Raw genomic sequence first — 13,757 nt, forward strand, 5'->3', positions numbered from 1 at the left:
CCCCACCTCCGGCGTTACTTTAGTCTGCACTTGACTGGTGGCCTAAGATTGACGCCGTATACTGTCATTCAGTGGAACTCCGCAGCATGTTTAGTGAAACCCTCCATAAAGCTCTACAAGGTTCTGGCGTGCACACCCCGATTCGCATGACACCGGTAAGGCCCCACTCCTCATTTTTCAGTTGTTAGATTTTGCTGTTGTTAAAAAAAAGGACGTGTGTTCATTGCATCTCCTTGATGTTCTGTTATATCATAAAAGGTGGTACAAATGCCGCAGTCCTTAAAAGCAAAAGTTCTAACCCTTTCCCCAATGATATTTCTTGTGTCCTAAGCAAATCCCAGGATTGGATTTGTCCCAAGTTAACCAAGAAGAGAGTTTGGCTAGTGGTACTCTTTACTTCCAAGACCATAGGAAAGAAAGTCAAACACGGGTAAACTTGGCTACTGGAGTGCCTGGGCTTTGGATCCGATGCCATTCTAGAAATATTTGAAGGGTGAAATTTGCATGGGACAGGTGGGTCAAAGGAGTACTGCCCACATCAACATTGCTTCCCCCCCCCTTTGCTTGAGTCTTCTGACCCAGACAAAGATAGTGACATGAATATGAAGTGCATTGAAACATGTAAGATATGCATAAAAATGTAGATCATGGAAGTGATCCACTTCCACACTGAATCCACACTGAATGAGAAAAGTTGAATTGGGCCCGGAAATGAATTGACAGCCAGCGCAGTCAAGCCAGGATCGGTGTAATATGCTCAAACTGTCTTGCCCCAGTGAGCAACCTGGCTGCCAAATTCTGCACTAGCTGAAATTACCCAGCCGTCTTCAGAGGCAGGCCCCAAGTATAACGGTTTGCAGTAATCTAACCTAGAGGTTTACTAGAGCATAGACAGCAATAGTTAGGGTATCCCTGTCAAGACAGGAGCACGGCTAGGCCGCTGGCTGAAGCTGATGGAAATTGACTCACTGGCAGCTGCTCTCCAAGGTCTCAGACAGGGGACCTGCTATGTGAGGTCATTTAACTTGGGGGTTGGGAAACTTATCACCCTCTAGATCAGGCATCCCCAAACTGCGGCCCTCCAGATGTTTTGGCCTACAACTCCCATGATCCCTAGATAAAAGGACCAGTGGTCAGGGAAGATGGGAATTGTAGTCCAAAACATCTGGAGGGCCAAAGTTTGGGGATGCCTGCTCTAGATATTGCTGGACTCCCAACTCTCATCATCCCCAGTCTGCATGGCCCAATGGTCAAGGGAGTTGAAGTCCAGCAACCTTTGGAGGACAACGGGTTTTTCCATGCTTTCTTTTTAATCAGAGATGCTGGCAGATTAAACCTAGCGCCTTCTGCATGCTTTGCATGCGCTCTACCACCGAGCTGTTGCTTTTCCAGCTTTGTCAGCAAATTACAGAGATGTTTTTTCATGGAAGTTTCTTGTGCTGTCAGTTGTTTCATTGCTCCATATTACAGCATGCCGGCAGTTCAGATCGGTGATAATGTAGGAGTGTAGGAAGAGAATTTGGCTGGGTTGTTTTTGGTTTTTTTGCAACAAGGATTATGTCTACTGTATGCAGAGTGCTTTCTGTGAACAGTGTAGGCTTGTTCTCAGGCTTTGCAGGCATTTGCCTCTGTAGTTCATGCTGGTTCCAATGCCTTGCAGCTTCTTGAATCTCTTTGTATTTTGATAGTAACACTTGTCTCTCAGAAAAAGTTATTGCGAAACCTCCTTCATAGGAAGCTGACACAATGGTCCATCCCAGATCAGTATTGTCAACGCTGACAGGCAGCAGCTGTCCTTTCCAGCCTTACCTGAAGATGTCAGGGATTGACTCTGGGACTTTCTGCATGCAAAGCAGAGCTACAGCCCTTCCCCAAATAGTGTTCTGTTATCTTCTCTGCTGTTGATCAAAGAAACCCATTTCAATGAATTATGCATCTCTGTTGCTACTTGGTAGCTTCACATTGCATATTTACTTATTAATTTGCTACCCACTCTTTTTTTAAAAAATGAATTAAAACCAGGTGTTGTTATACATAGATATATAGCTCTACACACACACACACACACACACACACACACACACACCTCATTCTCACAGCAGCTTTGAGAGTTTGGTTCAGGTGAGGGAATGTGATGTCGCAATCTGAGTTAAAGGGCCCTCGAGCTGTCAAGCTGTGTTGCCAGATGCAAAGACACACCCCTACAAACGCACCCACTTTGCAGCTGAAACTGTTCCTCATGACTCAGCCATGGCACTGATAGAGGAAAGAATAAGACTGATTTCTTTGGAAATTTACGGATCTATGTGTTCATATATGGGGAGGAAAAGAACAAACAGTTGTGCATTGCAGCTCTGACACTGATTGGCGGCACTTTGTCTTCTGCTTCTTATTTTCTGTTCATATTGGCTGCTGTCGCTCACATGATCAGATGCCAACCAGTCACTGCTATGCATTGCAGTGGGCTTCTGTTGCTGTAAGTATATGACCCATTGTTAACTACCACAGAAAAGCTTTCCCTGATTTCCCCCCCGTGACTTTTCTGTGTATAGTTACCACTACAGTCATGTCACTTCATTTCAGTGATTGATTATGTAGCATGCTTTCACCTGTTGGCTGTAATGAAACAATTAAAACGCATTTCACAGACCAGGTGACATGAGCGGTTTTATTCTCTTCCATTACTCCACTGCCCTCGCATCCCTTAATTTATCACAACCTGTTTTCTTAAACATGAAGTGATGCCCTCCTTCAGTATAAACTGCTAGTTCTTTATTTTTGTTCTTTAACAAATGAGTTAACAACAAAGATTTTTCCTGGGGCTCGTGTAAATATAACCATGGTTAGGAGATTGGGAGCCAAGGGCTGTATAATCTCCCTCTTTCAGGAGGAAACTCCTCTTTCCCTGCTTCAACCATGTTTAGAGGATACATCAGCACCAACCTTCACCTTGTTTGTGACAAACAAGGGTTTCAGTGTGCAGTTTCATGTCAGTTTCAAATCCTGGGTAATCCTAACCATGGTTAAGATAAGTGCTGAAGTCAGCAGTGAGTGCCTTGATTGCAGTTAAGATGTGAGTAGGGAATTGGCTTCTGAAAGGGGAACCGGATGTCCCGTGTTTCTCCGAAAATAAGACACCGTCTTATATTTATTTTTCCTAAAAAAAAAAAACACTATGGCTTATTTTCAGGGGATGTCTTATTTTTTTATTAAGTATGGAACAGTTTAACCTACAAGGCTAAACTGCCTATCACTATGGCTTATTTTCGGGGTATGGCTTATATTCCTTGAATGCTTAAAAATCCTGCTATGGCTTATTTTATGGCTACGTCTTATTTTCGGAGAAACAGGGTACTCCCTTTTCTTGTTCAGAGGGAAGCACTATTAAATCTGTACTCTCATTAGATTTATTTGTGAAAATAGTGTGCAGTTGTAAAATCAGCTATCAAATACTAGATTTGAGAACAAATTCATAAACATTTTTTATTTCTGAGTAACTAAATCCATTGTTATTTTTAAAAAGTTTGCAGTTTCACTGAGACGGTTTAGAGGGTTTACCCTCAAAGAATGATCAACTCATTCTCTCCGCCCACCTCCCACCTTCATTTAGATAATTTGTTTTTAGTATGTTAATGCATATGATTTTGGTCCTGCTGTTGGGTGTCGTGTGTGTAGAAATAGAAAACAATTCATTAACATGGAAACATATTTTGTATTTTATCTCCATTAATATGCATACATTGTTGTGTGCAGATTGGGTTAGGGCTGTGCCTGCTTAGTTATCAGTATCATTCTCTGCTAGGAATGAGAATAACTGTGCTTGTATTTGTGCATTTCTGCTCCTAAGGTTCAGGATTGCCAAGAATTTCTAATCTTATGGCAAGGGTTGATGTGGTCATGGATTGGAGGGGAATTTGTAAAAAGAAAGAATCTTGCCATTCAAAGGCCCTCTTGGAAACCTCCTCTGGTTCATAATACCTGCTTGCATGAGGCCTAGAAGCTTTATTGCTAAGTAAACTTGGATTCTTAGAGTGTCCACTGATTTCATATTTCATGTTCTGCTTTTTTCTGGTGATTGTCTAGCTTACATGCAACCCTGAGTTCCATAGCTTTTGTTCAATTGCAGACGACCCAGGGAAATACTTTTAAAAATGTCCAGATTTTGATTGAAGCAGCCCATATGTTTGTTTGGCTGGAAAAAAACATTCATAGATTTAATTACTTACTTTTTAAAAGAGAGATCAGCCACAACTTTAAATGGGCAGTGGTGTTTTTCTACATTTAGTTCAAGTTTTATTTTTTGTTTTTTAAATATGTGGCGGGGAGGAAATCAATGTTGAGATGGTTGGGATGTATTGCCAAACTCTGGTTTGGTATGGCATCTGAACTGGCAGCCTTCAGCAAATCATGGTTTTTAAGAGACTGCCAAACCAGGATCTGTTTTTTTGGAATGTGTAAGATGGGGACTGAGCTCCTCCTTGATTCCATGCCCCTATTTGCCATAATTTGGTCATTCAACAGCAAATACGAAAGTCACCCACACAAGATGAAAAAAGTTTCAGTGTGAAGCTGCTGAGTAGGGCTTCATTTGCTGATTTGACATCATCTTGAATTGGGGTGAACTGAGCCTGGGAGTTGCACGTTCAATAGGGAAAGCAATTGCTCCTCTTTGTATATGAGCAGCATTCATCTGCTTTGCCAGTTCATTATTTACTAGTTTGGAATAAGGCCACCCTGACTTGTATCCTTAACCACTGCGTCCCTGGACCTTAGTTCAATTTTGACTCTGCATAGTGTGATAGGTCTACAAACAGCTTCTAGCCGTGTAGCTTCTTGACAGCAACATTTCATGGACTGGCTGAATGCAGAGGAGTGGTGGGAGAAGCAGCCGGGGAACCCCCAAGGTGAACCCCAGGGGAAGAAGCGTCAGAGCCAAGGGATTGGTGGTGGGATGACGATCAGTGGTCAGAGAGAGAAGAGGGAGTGGACTGGGAGGAGCAGATGTTGGAAGCTGAAGGGGCAACAGGGTTTAGTAAGCAGGAAGTGGCTGGGGCAGAAAACAGCCCAGGTTCAGGGGCAGAAGAGGAGGCTGGAGAGGAGGTTGGTTGATCAGACAGGCTGTTGAAGAATCCAGGGAGTCTCCCCCTCCTGTAACCGGCTCCTCTCCTGCCTGATCTCCTAGAACACACAGAGAAAGGAAGAAGAGAAGAGAGTGGTTGTGAGCAGGCTCAGTCTACAACTGCTTGGGAAAAATCCTGGAGAGGAGGGTACTTAGGCAGCTGTGGGAAGGCGGGGACATTCAGTCCTCACATCTGCCTCCTTGGAGCAAGAGCTACTGGGAAGAGATTTTGGGATCACTAAGCCTGCACTGGGTTTAATTTTAACCTGTTTTTATTTACCTGTTCTCTATTCCTGTATATGTCCATGTCTCTGGTCTGTGACCGTAATAAATCGATTCTATAGGCCTGCACTGTTTTGGTTGCTTTGAATAAAGTGTTAACTTCACTGACATAGCGTTTTAATTTATTGCTGGCCTGCACCGGACTCCAACTCCAGACACAACAACAGGGGAGGACTGTTGCCTTCATGACTTGCTTGTGGGGTTCTTGGAGTCATGCTCTTCTTGCAGAATACAGCACACTGGACTAGATGGACCTTCGGCCTTTTCCTGCAGAGTTTATCATAATGGAACACAAATGTCTCTTGTGCTGTTCAGCCTCCTGGCCTCACCTTGTTCTTGCTACTACTTCCAGTTCTGCAACATTCTGCTAAAGATGGAGCAACTAGAATTCTGCCCAGTATTCGAAGTGCAACTACAAAATAGGCGCCAGTTCTGTTTTCAGTCTTGTTCCTAATGATTCCAACACTCAGTTTGCCTTTTTAAAAACTAATACTGCAGACCGAATTTATGTTTTCCGTGAGCTTGTCCCTCCTGGGCTCTTCTTTCCTGGGTCATCACAGTGGTAGATTCAGCATTGGCTAAAAGTGCTCAGGAAATAAATATTGTGATTATTTTGGAAGGTTCCATGGAAATGTCAGCTCAGCTAACAAGAAGAAGTTGAATGATAAAACCTGGCTATTCTACTCATATTTAAATACTGTCCATTACTATGCTATATGACATTATTTGTATAAATACTACTTTTTAAAAGAGCGGTGAGTTACATATTTGGAGTAATCAGTGCCTTGTTGACAGTCATATCATGGTTTTTTTTTCACCCTTAGAGTCTTACATTTAAAGAGAAAATGACAAGCCTTAAGTTTAAAGAAAAGCCTACAGATGTTGAAACCAGAAGTTACAAGGTCTTGTTGTTATCTATGGTAAAGCTGATCCATGCTGACCCTAAACTTTTGCTCTGTGTAAGTAAAAGTTCTTTTTTAAAAAGATTAAATTAAATTAAATTAAATGAAACACCAAGTCTCAGGGTTTCTTTTACAGTCTTTGAACCAAAAAACAAGGCATTGACTTTCCTACAGTTTCCCTGTACTAAACTTCCTTAGGAAAGTTTAGAACACATGATTTGGAATGGAAAAAAGAATTAGTAACCCTTATTAGTACCTTATTGGTATCTGAATACCTTATTGGTATCTGAAGAAGTGTGCATGCATACGAAAGCTCATACCTATGACAAACTTAGTTGGTCTCTAAGGTGCTGCTGGAAGGAATTTCCTTATTAGTAGGTTGGCATAATTTTGTGGATGCTATTATGACCATCCTCCTGCATCACCTGTCTTATGAACCTACGTTCATGCAATTTATAACGTACAGAATATGGCATGATTAAGTGAAAGCAGAAGAAGGAGCAGTTGTTTATGATTACTTTTGTTATGCTGTAGTTATGTATTTTTCATGTTGTAAGCCACTTCGAGCATGATTTGAACTGTGGAAAGGCAACATACAAATAAAATTATGTATGTATGCATGCAACCCTATGATCGGTGTGCAGACAACCCTTATTTTTGGAAGATAGTTTCATTGCTGCGTGCTTTGGTTCGTTGAGCCTAGAAAAGGAAGATGTGCAGCATTCCTGACCCTTAGGACAAACAAAATGCCCAATCCTAGTAGAATTTTTCAATCTAAAGTTATGAAGAAGCCTGGAGTCACTTAGTATGCCCAGAAGAATCAAGTTGTTGAATGTTTCCTGGACCGGTACTGCTATGCACTACAGGTAGAGGAATGAATTGTCTATGCTTAAACCCCGCATCTTAAAAACAAAAAATTGTTTATTGCAGTGTTTCTCAACCTTTTTGGGGCCACGGCACACTTGTTCCGTGAAAAAAATCACGAGGCACACCACCATTAAAAAAGTTAAAAAATTTAACTCTGTGCCGCCCTATATTATAATTATGACTGTAAGAAACACTTGCCAAATATTGCTTTCCGGCGGGTCAGTGTAGTTTATTGGCGGCCGCCAGGCTCGTTTGCACTGAGCTTTGGGAAAGAGGAGGAGAAATATTGCTTTCCGGCGGGTCAGTGTAGTTTATTGGCGGCCGCCAGGCTCGTTTGCACTGAGCTTTGGGAAAGAGGAGAAGAAATATTGCTTTCCGGCGGGTTAGTGTTGTGTATTGGCGGCCGCCAGGCTCGTTTGCACTGAGCTTTGGGAAAGAGGAGGAGAAATATTGCTTTCCGGCGGGTCAGTGTAGTTTATTGGCGGCCGCCAGGCTCGTTTGCACTGAGCTTTGGGAAAGAGGAGAAGAAATATTGCTTTCCGGCGGGTTAGTGTTGTGTATTGGCGGCCGCCAGGCTCGTTTGCACTGAGCTTTGGGAAAGAGGAGGAGAAATATTGCTTTCCGGCGGGTCAGTGCTAATTATTGGCGGCCGCCAGGCACGTGACAATGCAAATCGCCCTTCTCGTCGCCGCACGTCGCGGCACACCAGCCAGCGTCTCGCGGCACACTAGTGTGCCGCGGAACAGCGGTTGAGAAATGCTGGTTTATTGGACGTGAGTACCGGCTGGATTATATATTTCCAAACATGCGGAATCAAGCATTGCCTGTTCCTTCTTCCTAGCAGCCTGGGGTGCGACCTGAAACCTACGTAGTACCTAACAGAGCCTCAGGTTGGCTCCCTCTGTAAATGAAGGGCCATTTCCAGTGGTGGCAGGGAGTGTGAGCTCTAGTGAAGAAATATGCAAAAGTCTTACAGAAGACACAAAGGTTTTCCCCAAGGATGACCTGCAGGGCAAGAGCTGGCTTGGAGGATCGGGGTCTACTTCTCTGCAGTATTTTTTAAAGTGTACTGTATATGGAAATTATACCGGTGAATTTGGAATATGAATGTCAGTGAACACGCACCTTATCGTTTTGTCCTTTCCTTTACAGAATCCAAGGAAACAAGGTCCTGAGACTCAGGGCAGCACTGCTGAACTCATAACAGGCCTTGTCCAGCTGGTGCCACAATCCAGCATGCCTGAAATAGCACAAGAAGCCATGGAGGTCAGGAGCTAAGTGACATGCAAGCCCATTACTGTATTGTTTGCAGATCTGAATGTGTGTCCCCATGCCCTGCTTCAAAGTGAGCCTGTCATTCTTTTAAAAAATGACAGTGTGTCACAGTCTGAAGTCCTGGCTTTAAAATGGGCTCTCGCCCATTTCATAACAAGGCAGATTATTGCTTTGTTTTTGTTCTCATTTTTATTATGCTTTTTGTGTTTTTTATATTGTAATTTTATGCTGTGAAACTCCCTGAGATCTACAGATGAAGAGCAGTATAATAATAATAATAATAATAATAATAATAATAATAATAATAATATGTACAGCATTAAGTTAATTAAGTGGTTTCTTCATTTTTGGCACCTTCAGGCCTTGCTTGTGCTCCATCAGTTAGACAGCATTGACTTGTGGAATCCAGACGCACCCATCGAAACATTCTGGGAGATCAGGTGAGTACATTGCCTGTTTTGGGCTTGGTAAGAATTGTCTCTTTCCTGACTCAGTTTCCTGGGCTACACACCATAACTATAGATGATCAAAAAGTATATATAAACAATGCCGCTCTGAGGTGAGAATGAATTGCCTATTCTTTTAAATACAGTGGGGCGCTCTGTATATTTTGGGTTTCCTTTTCCAAAGATCAGTGAAACAGACACGGAAGTTGTGCTCAATCCAGTGGAGTGCTTTTAATTTAGATTTATTTGAGGAAATACCTTACAGTCAAAAACTGCCCACAATTACAAAAATAAAAATGATCCATGCAAAGGAGATGAAACAATAGAATGTAAATTTGAAACTACATAAGCCTGGTGAAAATGTCGACCAATCACTTAGTGCCCCATGATGAAAGAATGTGCTAATGAAAAGATGTCGGGGAAGGACACAGGCGTAGAAAATTAAGAGCCCCCAGCTGCCCAATGTGGCTTGCCCAGGAGTAAGGAGATAAGCATCTGGTCTGCTGGCCAGAAAAGATTCCATACCCCATCTTACATGATTTATCCGGGACCCTGTGTGATCTTCCTTGATGATATGTGCTAGTTGGGGGTTGGAGTTGGGAGTTATGAGGTGCCCCTATTGTTTATGTTGTGGCTCACATAGACTCTCTTTGCCAATTGTAGAGGCCCTAAGATGCCCTTCAAACACACTAGCCCTTTAGCAGAACCATTTTTAGTGCTGTGTCATCATCGCCACCCCCCTCCCCACTGAGAGCATCCACAGTTGCCTATGTGGACAGCAGAGGCAGCCCTGGGTATACAACAGAGGGTTACCAGTATAGTGGCTGCAGGCCCCCATGTGCTTGCAAAGACTTTTCTAGATGCCTATAGGATTCCTGCCTCTCCCCCCCCCCTTCTGAAAATAGACATTCTGTTGTAGCCAGTTAGGTTTCAGTGGGTGCCTGGTTGCACTTTGTGTGTGGTGCCCATAACAGCTGCTCTGGTTTTCAGATGTGCTCATGGGTCCAAAAAGTGAATGAATGAAATAGCTCGGTTTATTCTCACCCAACACCCTATTTATCTCTTAGGATGTGTTGTGCTCAGAATTCTTGACACAAATTTTGTAGCCCTGCAAAAGGGTTTTAGCGTCCTAGTTAGGAAACTGTCAAAAGGAGAAAAGGTGTTGGTGTGGGGATCTCCTGCAGGGCTTGAGTATGTGCACCTCTTGTCATCACAGCTGTTGTAATGTGCTGCTTATTGCAAATATTGCCGCTGAAGTTACAGAAAACATTTCAATAAGTGGCTATTGATTGGCACTTTTCTAATTCTTGTAGTTCACAAATGCTGTTTTGTATATGCAAGCGGCTAACAAGCAATCAGATTCTCAGCAGCACAGAAATCCTCAAGTGGCTGCGAGAGATTTTGATCTGCAGGAACAAATTTCTTCTGAAAAACAAAGTAAGTGAGCTCTTTGAAACTTGAAAAGCATTTCAAAAGGGGCTTGCTGCTTCTGACTTGCTCCAGCTCTTGGCCTATTATTGGATAATTATTGGATGGGAAGGAATTTTGGCTAGCTTTCCTGCTCAGTAAGGGAAGTGAAATTGTGTTATGTTTTCTCCTTTCATAGATAAAGCCCCAGTAAACACACCTCTCTCTCCTATGTATGTGTGTGCATGCATGTCTGATTTCCTTTACCTCCTACAAAAGCAGAGTGACTTATTTATTTTTCCTCTCTTTCTCCCCATAGCAATCAGATAGGAGTTCCTGTCCCTTTCTCTTCCTTTATGGGGTAGGATGCGATGTCTCTGGGGGTGGAGCTAATCAAATTTCTCTTGACCATGAAGAGATGATGCGTTGTATCCCAGGAGCTACGCTTAGGAAAGGAAAAGGGAGCTTTTGCATGGTACGTGACCATAATGCAAGTGCCGTCATACAGAGCACTACTGCTGCTGCTATTACTGCTACAGTAGTTAGAGGTACTATTTCAGAACTTAGTCAATTCTGATACCTCACCGTGCAGAGCAGCCACACAGAACCAAGACGTTCCTAGTTCTGTATCCCATCAGCTGCTGAAAGCTAGGAAGAACACATCAGTGATAGAATTAGGATCACTTAGAAATGTACTTGCTGAAGCAAGAATAGCCAATGATGTGCCCACTAGAGATACTGAACTACAACAATGAACACCCATAATCTCTAACCACTGGCCATGCTGGCTGAGGCTAGTGAGAGTTGCAGTCCAAAACATCTGGAAGGCATTTCCTTGGCTGCTGCGTGCTTGAAACACCCTTCGCTGAACATCAAGGCCTCCCATTCGAATCAGCTGCAACAGTCTAGAGGGGTGAGAGTTGCAGTCACAACAATGTCTGGAGGGCTGCAGGTTCCCCACCACTGATCTAGCTCAAAAGAGAGCTGTATTCATTTGTGCTCTGCAGACGTCCTTGAAACACCATGGCTTGTCTTGACTGTGTTTGTGGAGAGCAGCAATGGTTAATGTGGCCTGTTGTCCTTTCTCCCAAGGAAAGTGCTGCAGGCTGCAGCGGGACGCCGATATGCCGTCAAGCGCAGACCAAATTGGAGGTGGCCCTGTATATGTCCCTCTGGAGCCCTGACACCGAGGCAGTGCTTGTCGCAATGTCCTGTTTCCGACATCTTTGCGAGGAAGCGGATATCCGATGTGGCGTAGACGAGGTGTCGGTTCACAACTTTTTGCCCAATTACAACACCTTTATGGAGTTTGCTTCCGTGAGCAACATGATGTCAACAGGTGAGAAGGTGTCTTGTCAGTTGAGCTTGGGAAAATTGAACAAGAAAAGAGGAGGGTGGAGTGCACTTTTAGGTTGGTGTTTCAAGCTGGAAATTTTGCTTTAAAAATAATAAACGTTTTAAAAATGATACAGTGGAACCTTGGTTCTCAAACTTAATCCTTTCCAGAAGTCGGTTCGACTCCCGAAATGTTCGAAAACCAAGGCGCGGCTTCAGATTGGTGCAGGCACCCCGGAAACAAAAGCTGACAGTGGTAACGGACGTTTGGCTTCCAAAAAACGTTCGAAAACCAGAACACTTACTTCTGGGTTTTCGGCGTTTGGGAGCCAATTTGTTCGTCAACTAAGCCGTTCGAGAGCCAAGGTTCCACTGTACATTAAATCCCATTAACCAAAAAATGTCTCTGTGAAAACTAAAGGGCAATTGTTTGTTCAAAGGCAAGCATTAATGCAGATATGTCCTGTCAGTCTCTTTTGATTAAGGATGTTTATTGGTAGAGGAAACTTACGTAAAGTTTTCAACAAAGCAACCTTTTAAAAGTTGAAAATGTACTGAATTTCTGACCACATGCCTTTAGGAAGAGCAGCTCTCCAGAAAAGAGTGATGGCATTGCTAAGGCGAATTGAACATCCGACGGCAGGTAACACCGAGGTATATTATTTCAGTTTTCTAAAAGTATTCTTCCTTGGCAGCCGGATAACACTGGATTAGCACTTCCTAACAAATGTTTCCATGGCAGCATTAAATTAAGGTATCAGAAAATAGATTAAATAATAAATATATACACAGAAATATGAAAACAAACCTTAAAAACATCAGATTACATGAATTCAGTGCACATTGTATGATGGCCAAGTCACACTTCATGGAAGGCCCTCTTTAAAACACAAATTTTCAGCAGCCCCTTAAAAGCAAAAATACTGGTTCCCATATTATTTCAGTTGTAAGCTGCTGCTGCTGCTTCTTCTTCTTCTTCTTCTTCTTCTTCTTCTTCTTCTTCTTCTTCTTCTTCTTCTTCTTCTTCTTCTTCTTCTTCTTCTTCTTCTTTGTTTTGTTAAATTTATATATCGCCCCTTCATCCGATTACAGAGAGCTGGGACCAGAACACTTATTTAATTAATTAAGTACTTTATATCCTGCTTAATGGCATAGTCTCTAAGCTGGGTATGGTAAGGTTAAAATGCTGCAATAGAGATAAAAATCAGTTTACACTAACCATAAAAATCGTAAAACCTACTTGGTGCCATCTGGTATTTTCTGGAAGGTATTTAGAACAGTTCTTTTTCTTTTGTCGTGTTCCAGGCTTGGGAAGCCACACATTTAAAATGGGAGACAGCTACAAATTTGATCCTCAACTTTCCAAAGGCTAAAATGGAAGATGGCCAGGTAAGGCCTTTCATAAATATCTTGCAGGCCTTTTTCTCTGCTTCTCTTTAGCATCTAATGCACAGCAGCAGGGATCCTTTGGCTGTCTGGTTGTTGCTGAACTACTACCCCCATCAGCCCTAGCAGGCATGGCCATTGGTCAGGGATGATGGGAGTTGTAGTTCAGCACCATCTGGAGGGCCAGAGGTTCCCCACCCCTGGTCTAATGTGCTACCCTTCAGAGAATCGAGCTTTATATGGATCTTCTCATCTTGCTGGCCCATACAGCCAAGATCTATTGTCTTCTTCTTAATGCTCTTTCCTGGTTTGCTGACTAATAATGCTTAGGGAAAGCCAGGTACTGTAGTTGATTTTTTTCTTCAGACCCGTCCCTGGTTGCCACTCCCTCAGCCATAGCACATCTTGTGCCATCCACCAAGCCATCTTTTGAGAAGGAGGTGGCAGTTTGCTTTGGGAAACTCCAGTTTGCTTTTCAATAAAATTCCTAGATCAGTTAACAGGGGAAAACAGGAAACCAGAGAAACTAATGTTACAGTAGCACGGCAGAAGCACCTAGAAGCAAATCTATTTCTGATGGTGCCATTGTGGGTTGGATATTGGATCAGAAGTCTGGTTTCAAATTTATACTTGGGGATGAGCTGTTTTTGAAAGCACGGGCAAGTCTGTTTCAGCCTCGGTTTCTTTCTGTAAATTGGGACTTACGATGTCCTGGGGTTGCTTTGGTGCAATTCCCAG

At 42.9% G+C, this 13,757-nt stretch overlaps 1 protein-coding gene across 3 annotated transcripts in view; it reads left to right on the top strand.

Annotated features, from left to right (window-relative positions):
- Positions 1-13,757, top strand: part of NF1 (neurofibromin 1) — a 166,871-nt gene that overhangs the window by 26,129 nt on the left and 126,985 nt on the right. For 2 of the 3 annotated variants that reach the window (XM_035139244.3, XM_035139245.3), the window contains exons 12-20: positions 24-155; positions 6,226-6,360; positions 8,323-8,436; positions 8,806-8,885; positions 10,205-10,328; positions 10,618-10,773; positions 11,391-11,637; positions 12,214-12,287; positions 12,939-13,022. In XM_035139244.3, the coding sequence (XP_034995135.1) occupies positions 24-155; positions 6,226-6,360; positions 8,323-8,436; positions 8,806-8,885; positions 10,205-10,328; positions 10,618-10,773; positions 11,391-11,637; positions 12,214-12,287; positions 12,939-13,022 (1,146 nt within the window). The remainder of the gene's footprint in view (positions 1-23; positions 156-6,225; positions 6,361-8,322; positions 8,437-8,805; positions 8,886-10,204; positions 10,329-10,617; positions 10,774-11,390; positions 11,638-12,213; positions 12,288-12,938; positions 13,023-13,757) is intronic. The other variant, XM_035139246.3, reaches the window with a different exon arrangement.

Source organism: Zootoca vivipara, chromosome 14, assembly GCF_965207765.1.
Source record: "Zootoca vivipara chromosome 14, rZooViv2.hap1.1, whole genome shotgun sequence".
NCBI classification, from domain to species: Eukaryota; Metazoa; Chordata; class Lepidosauria; order Squamata; family Lacertidae; genus Zootoca; species Zootoca vivipara.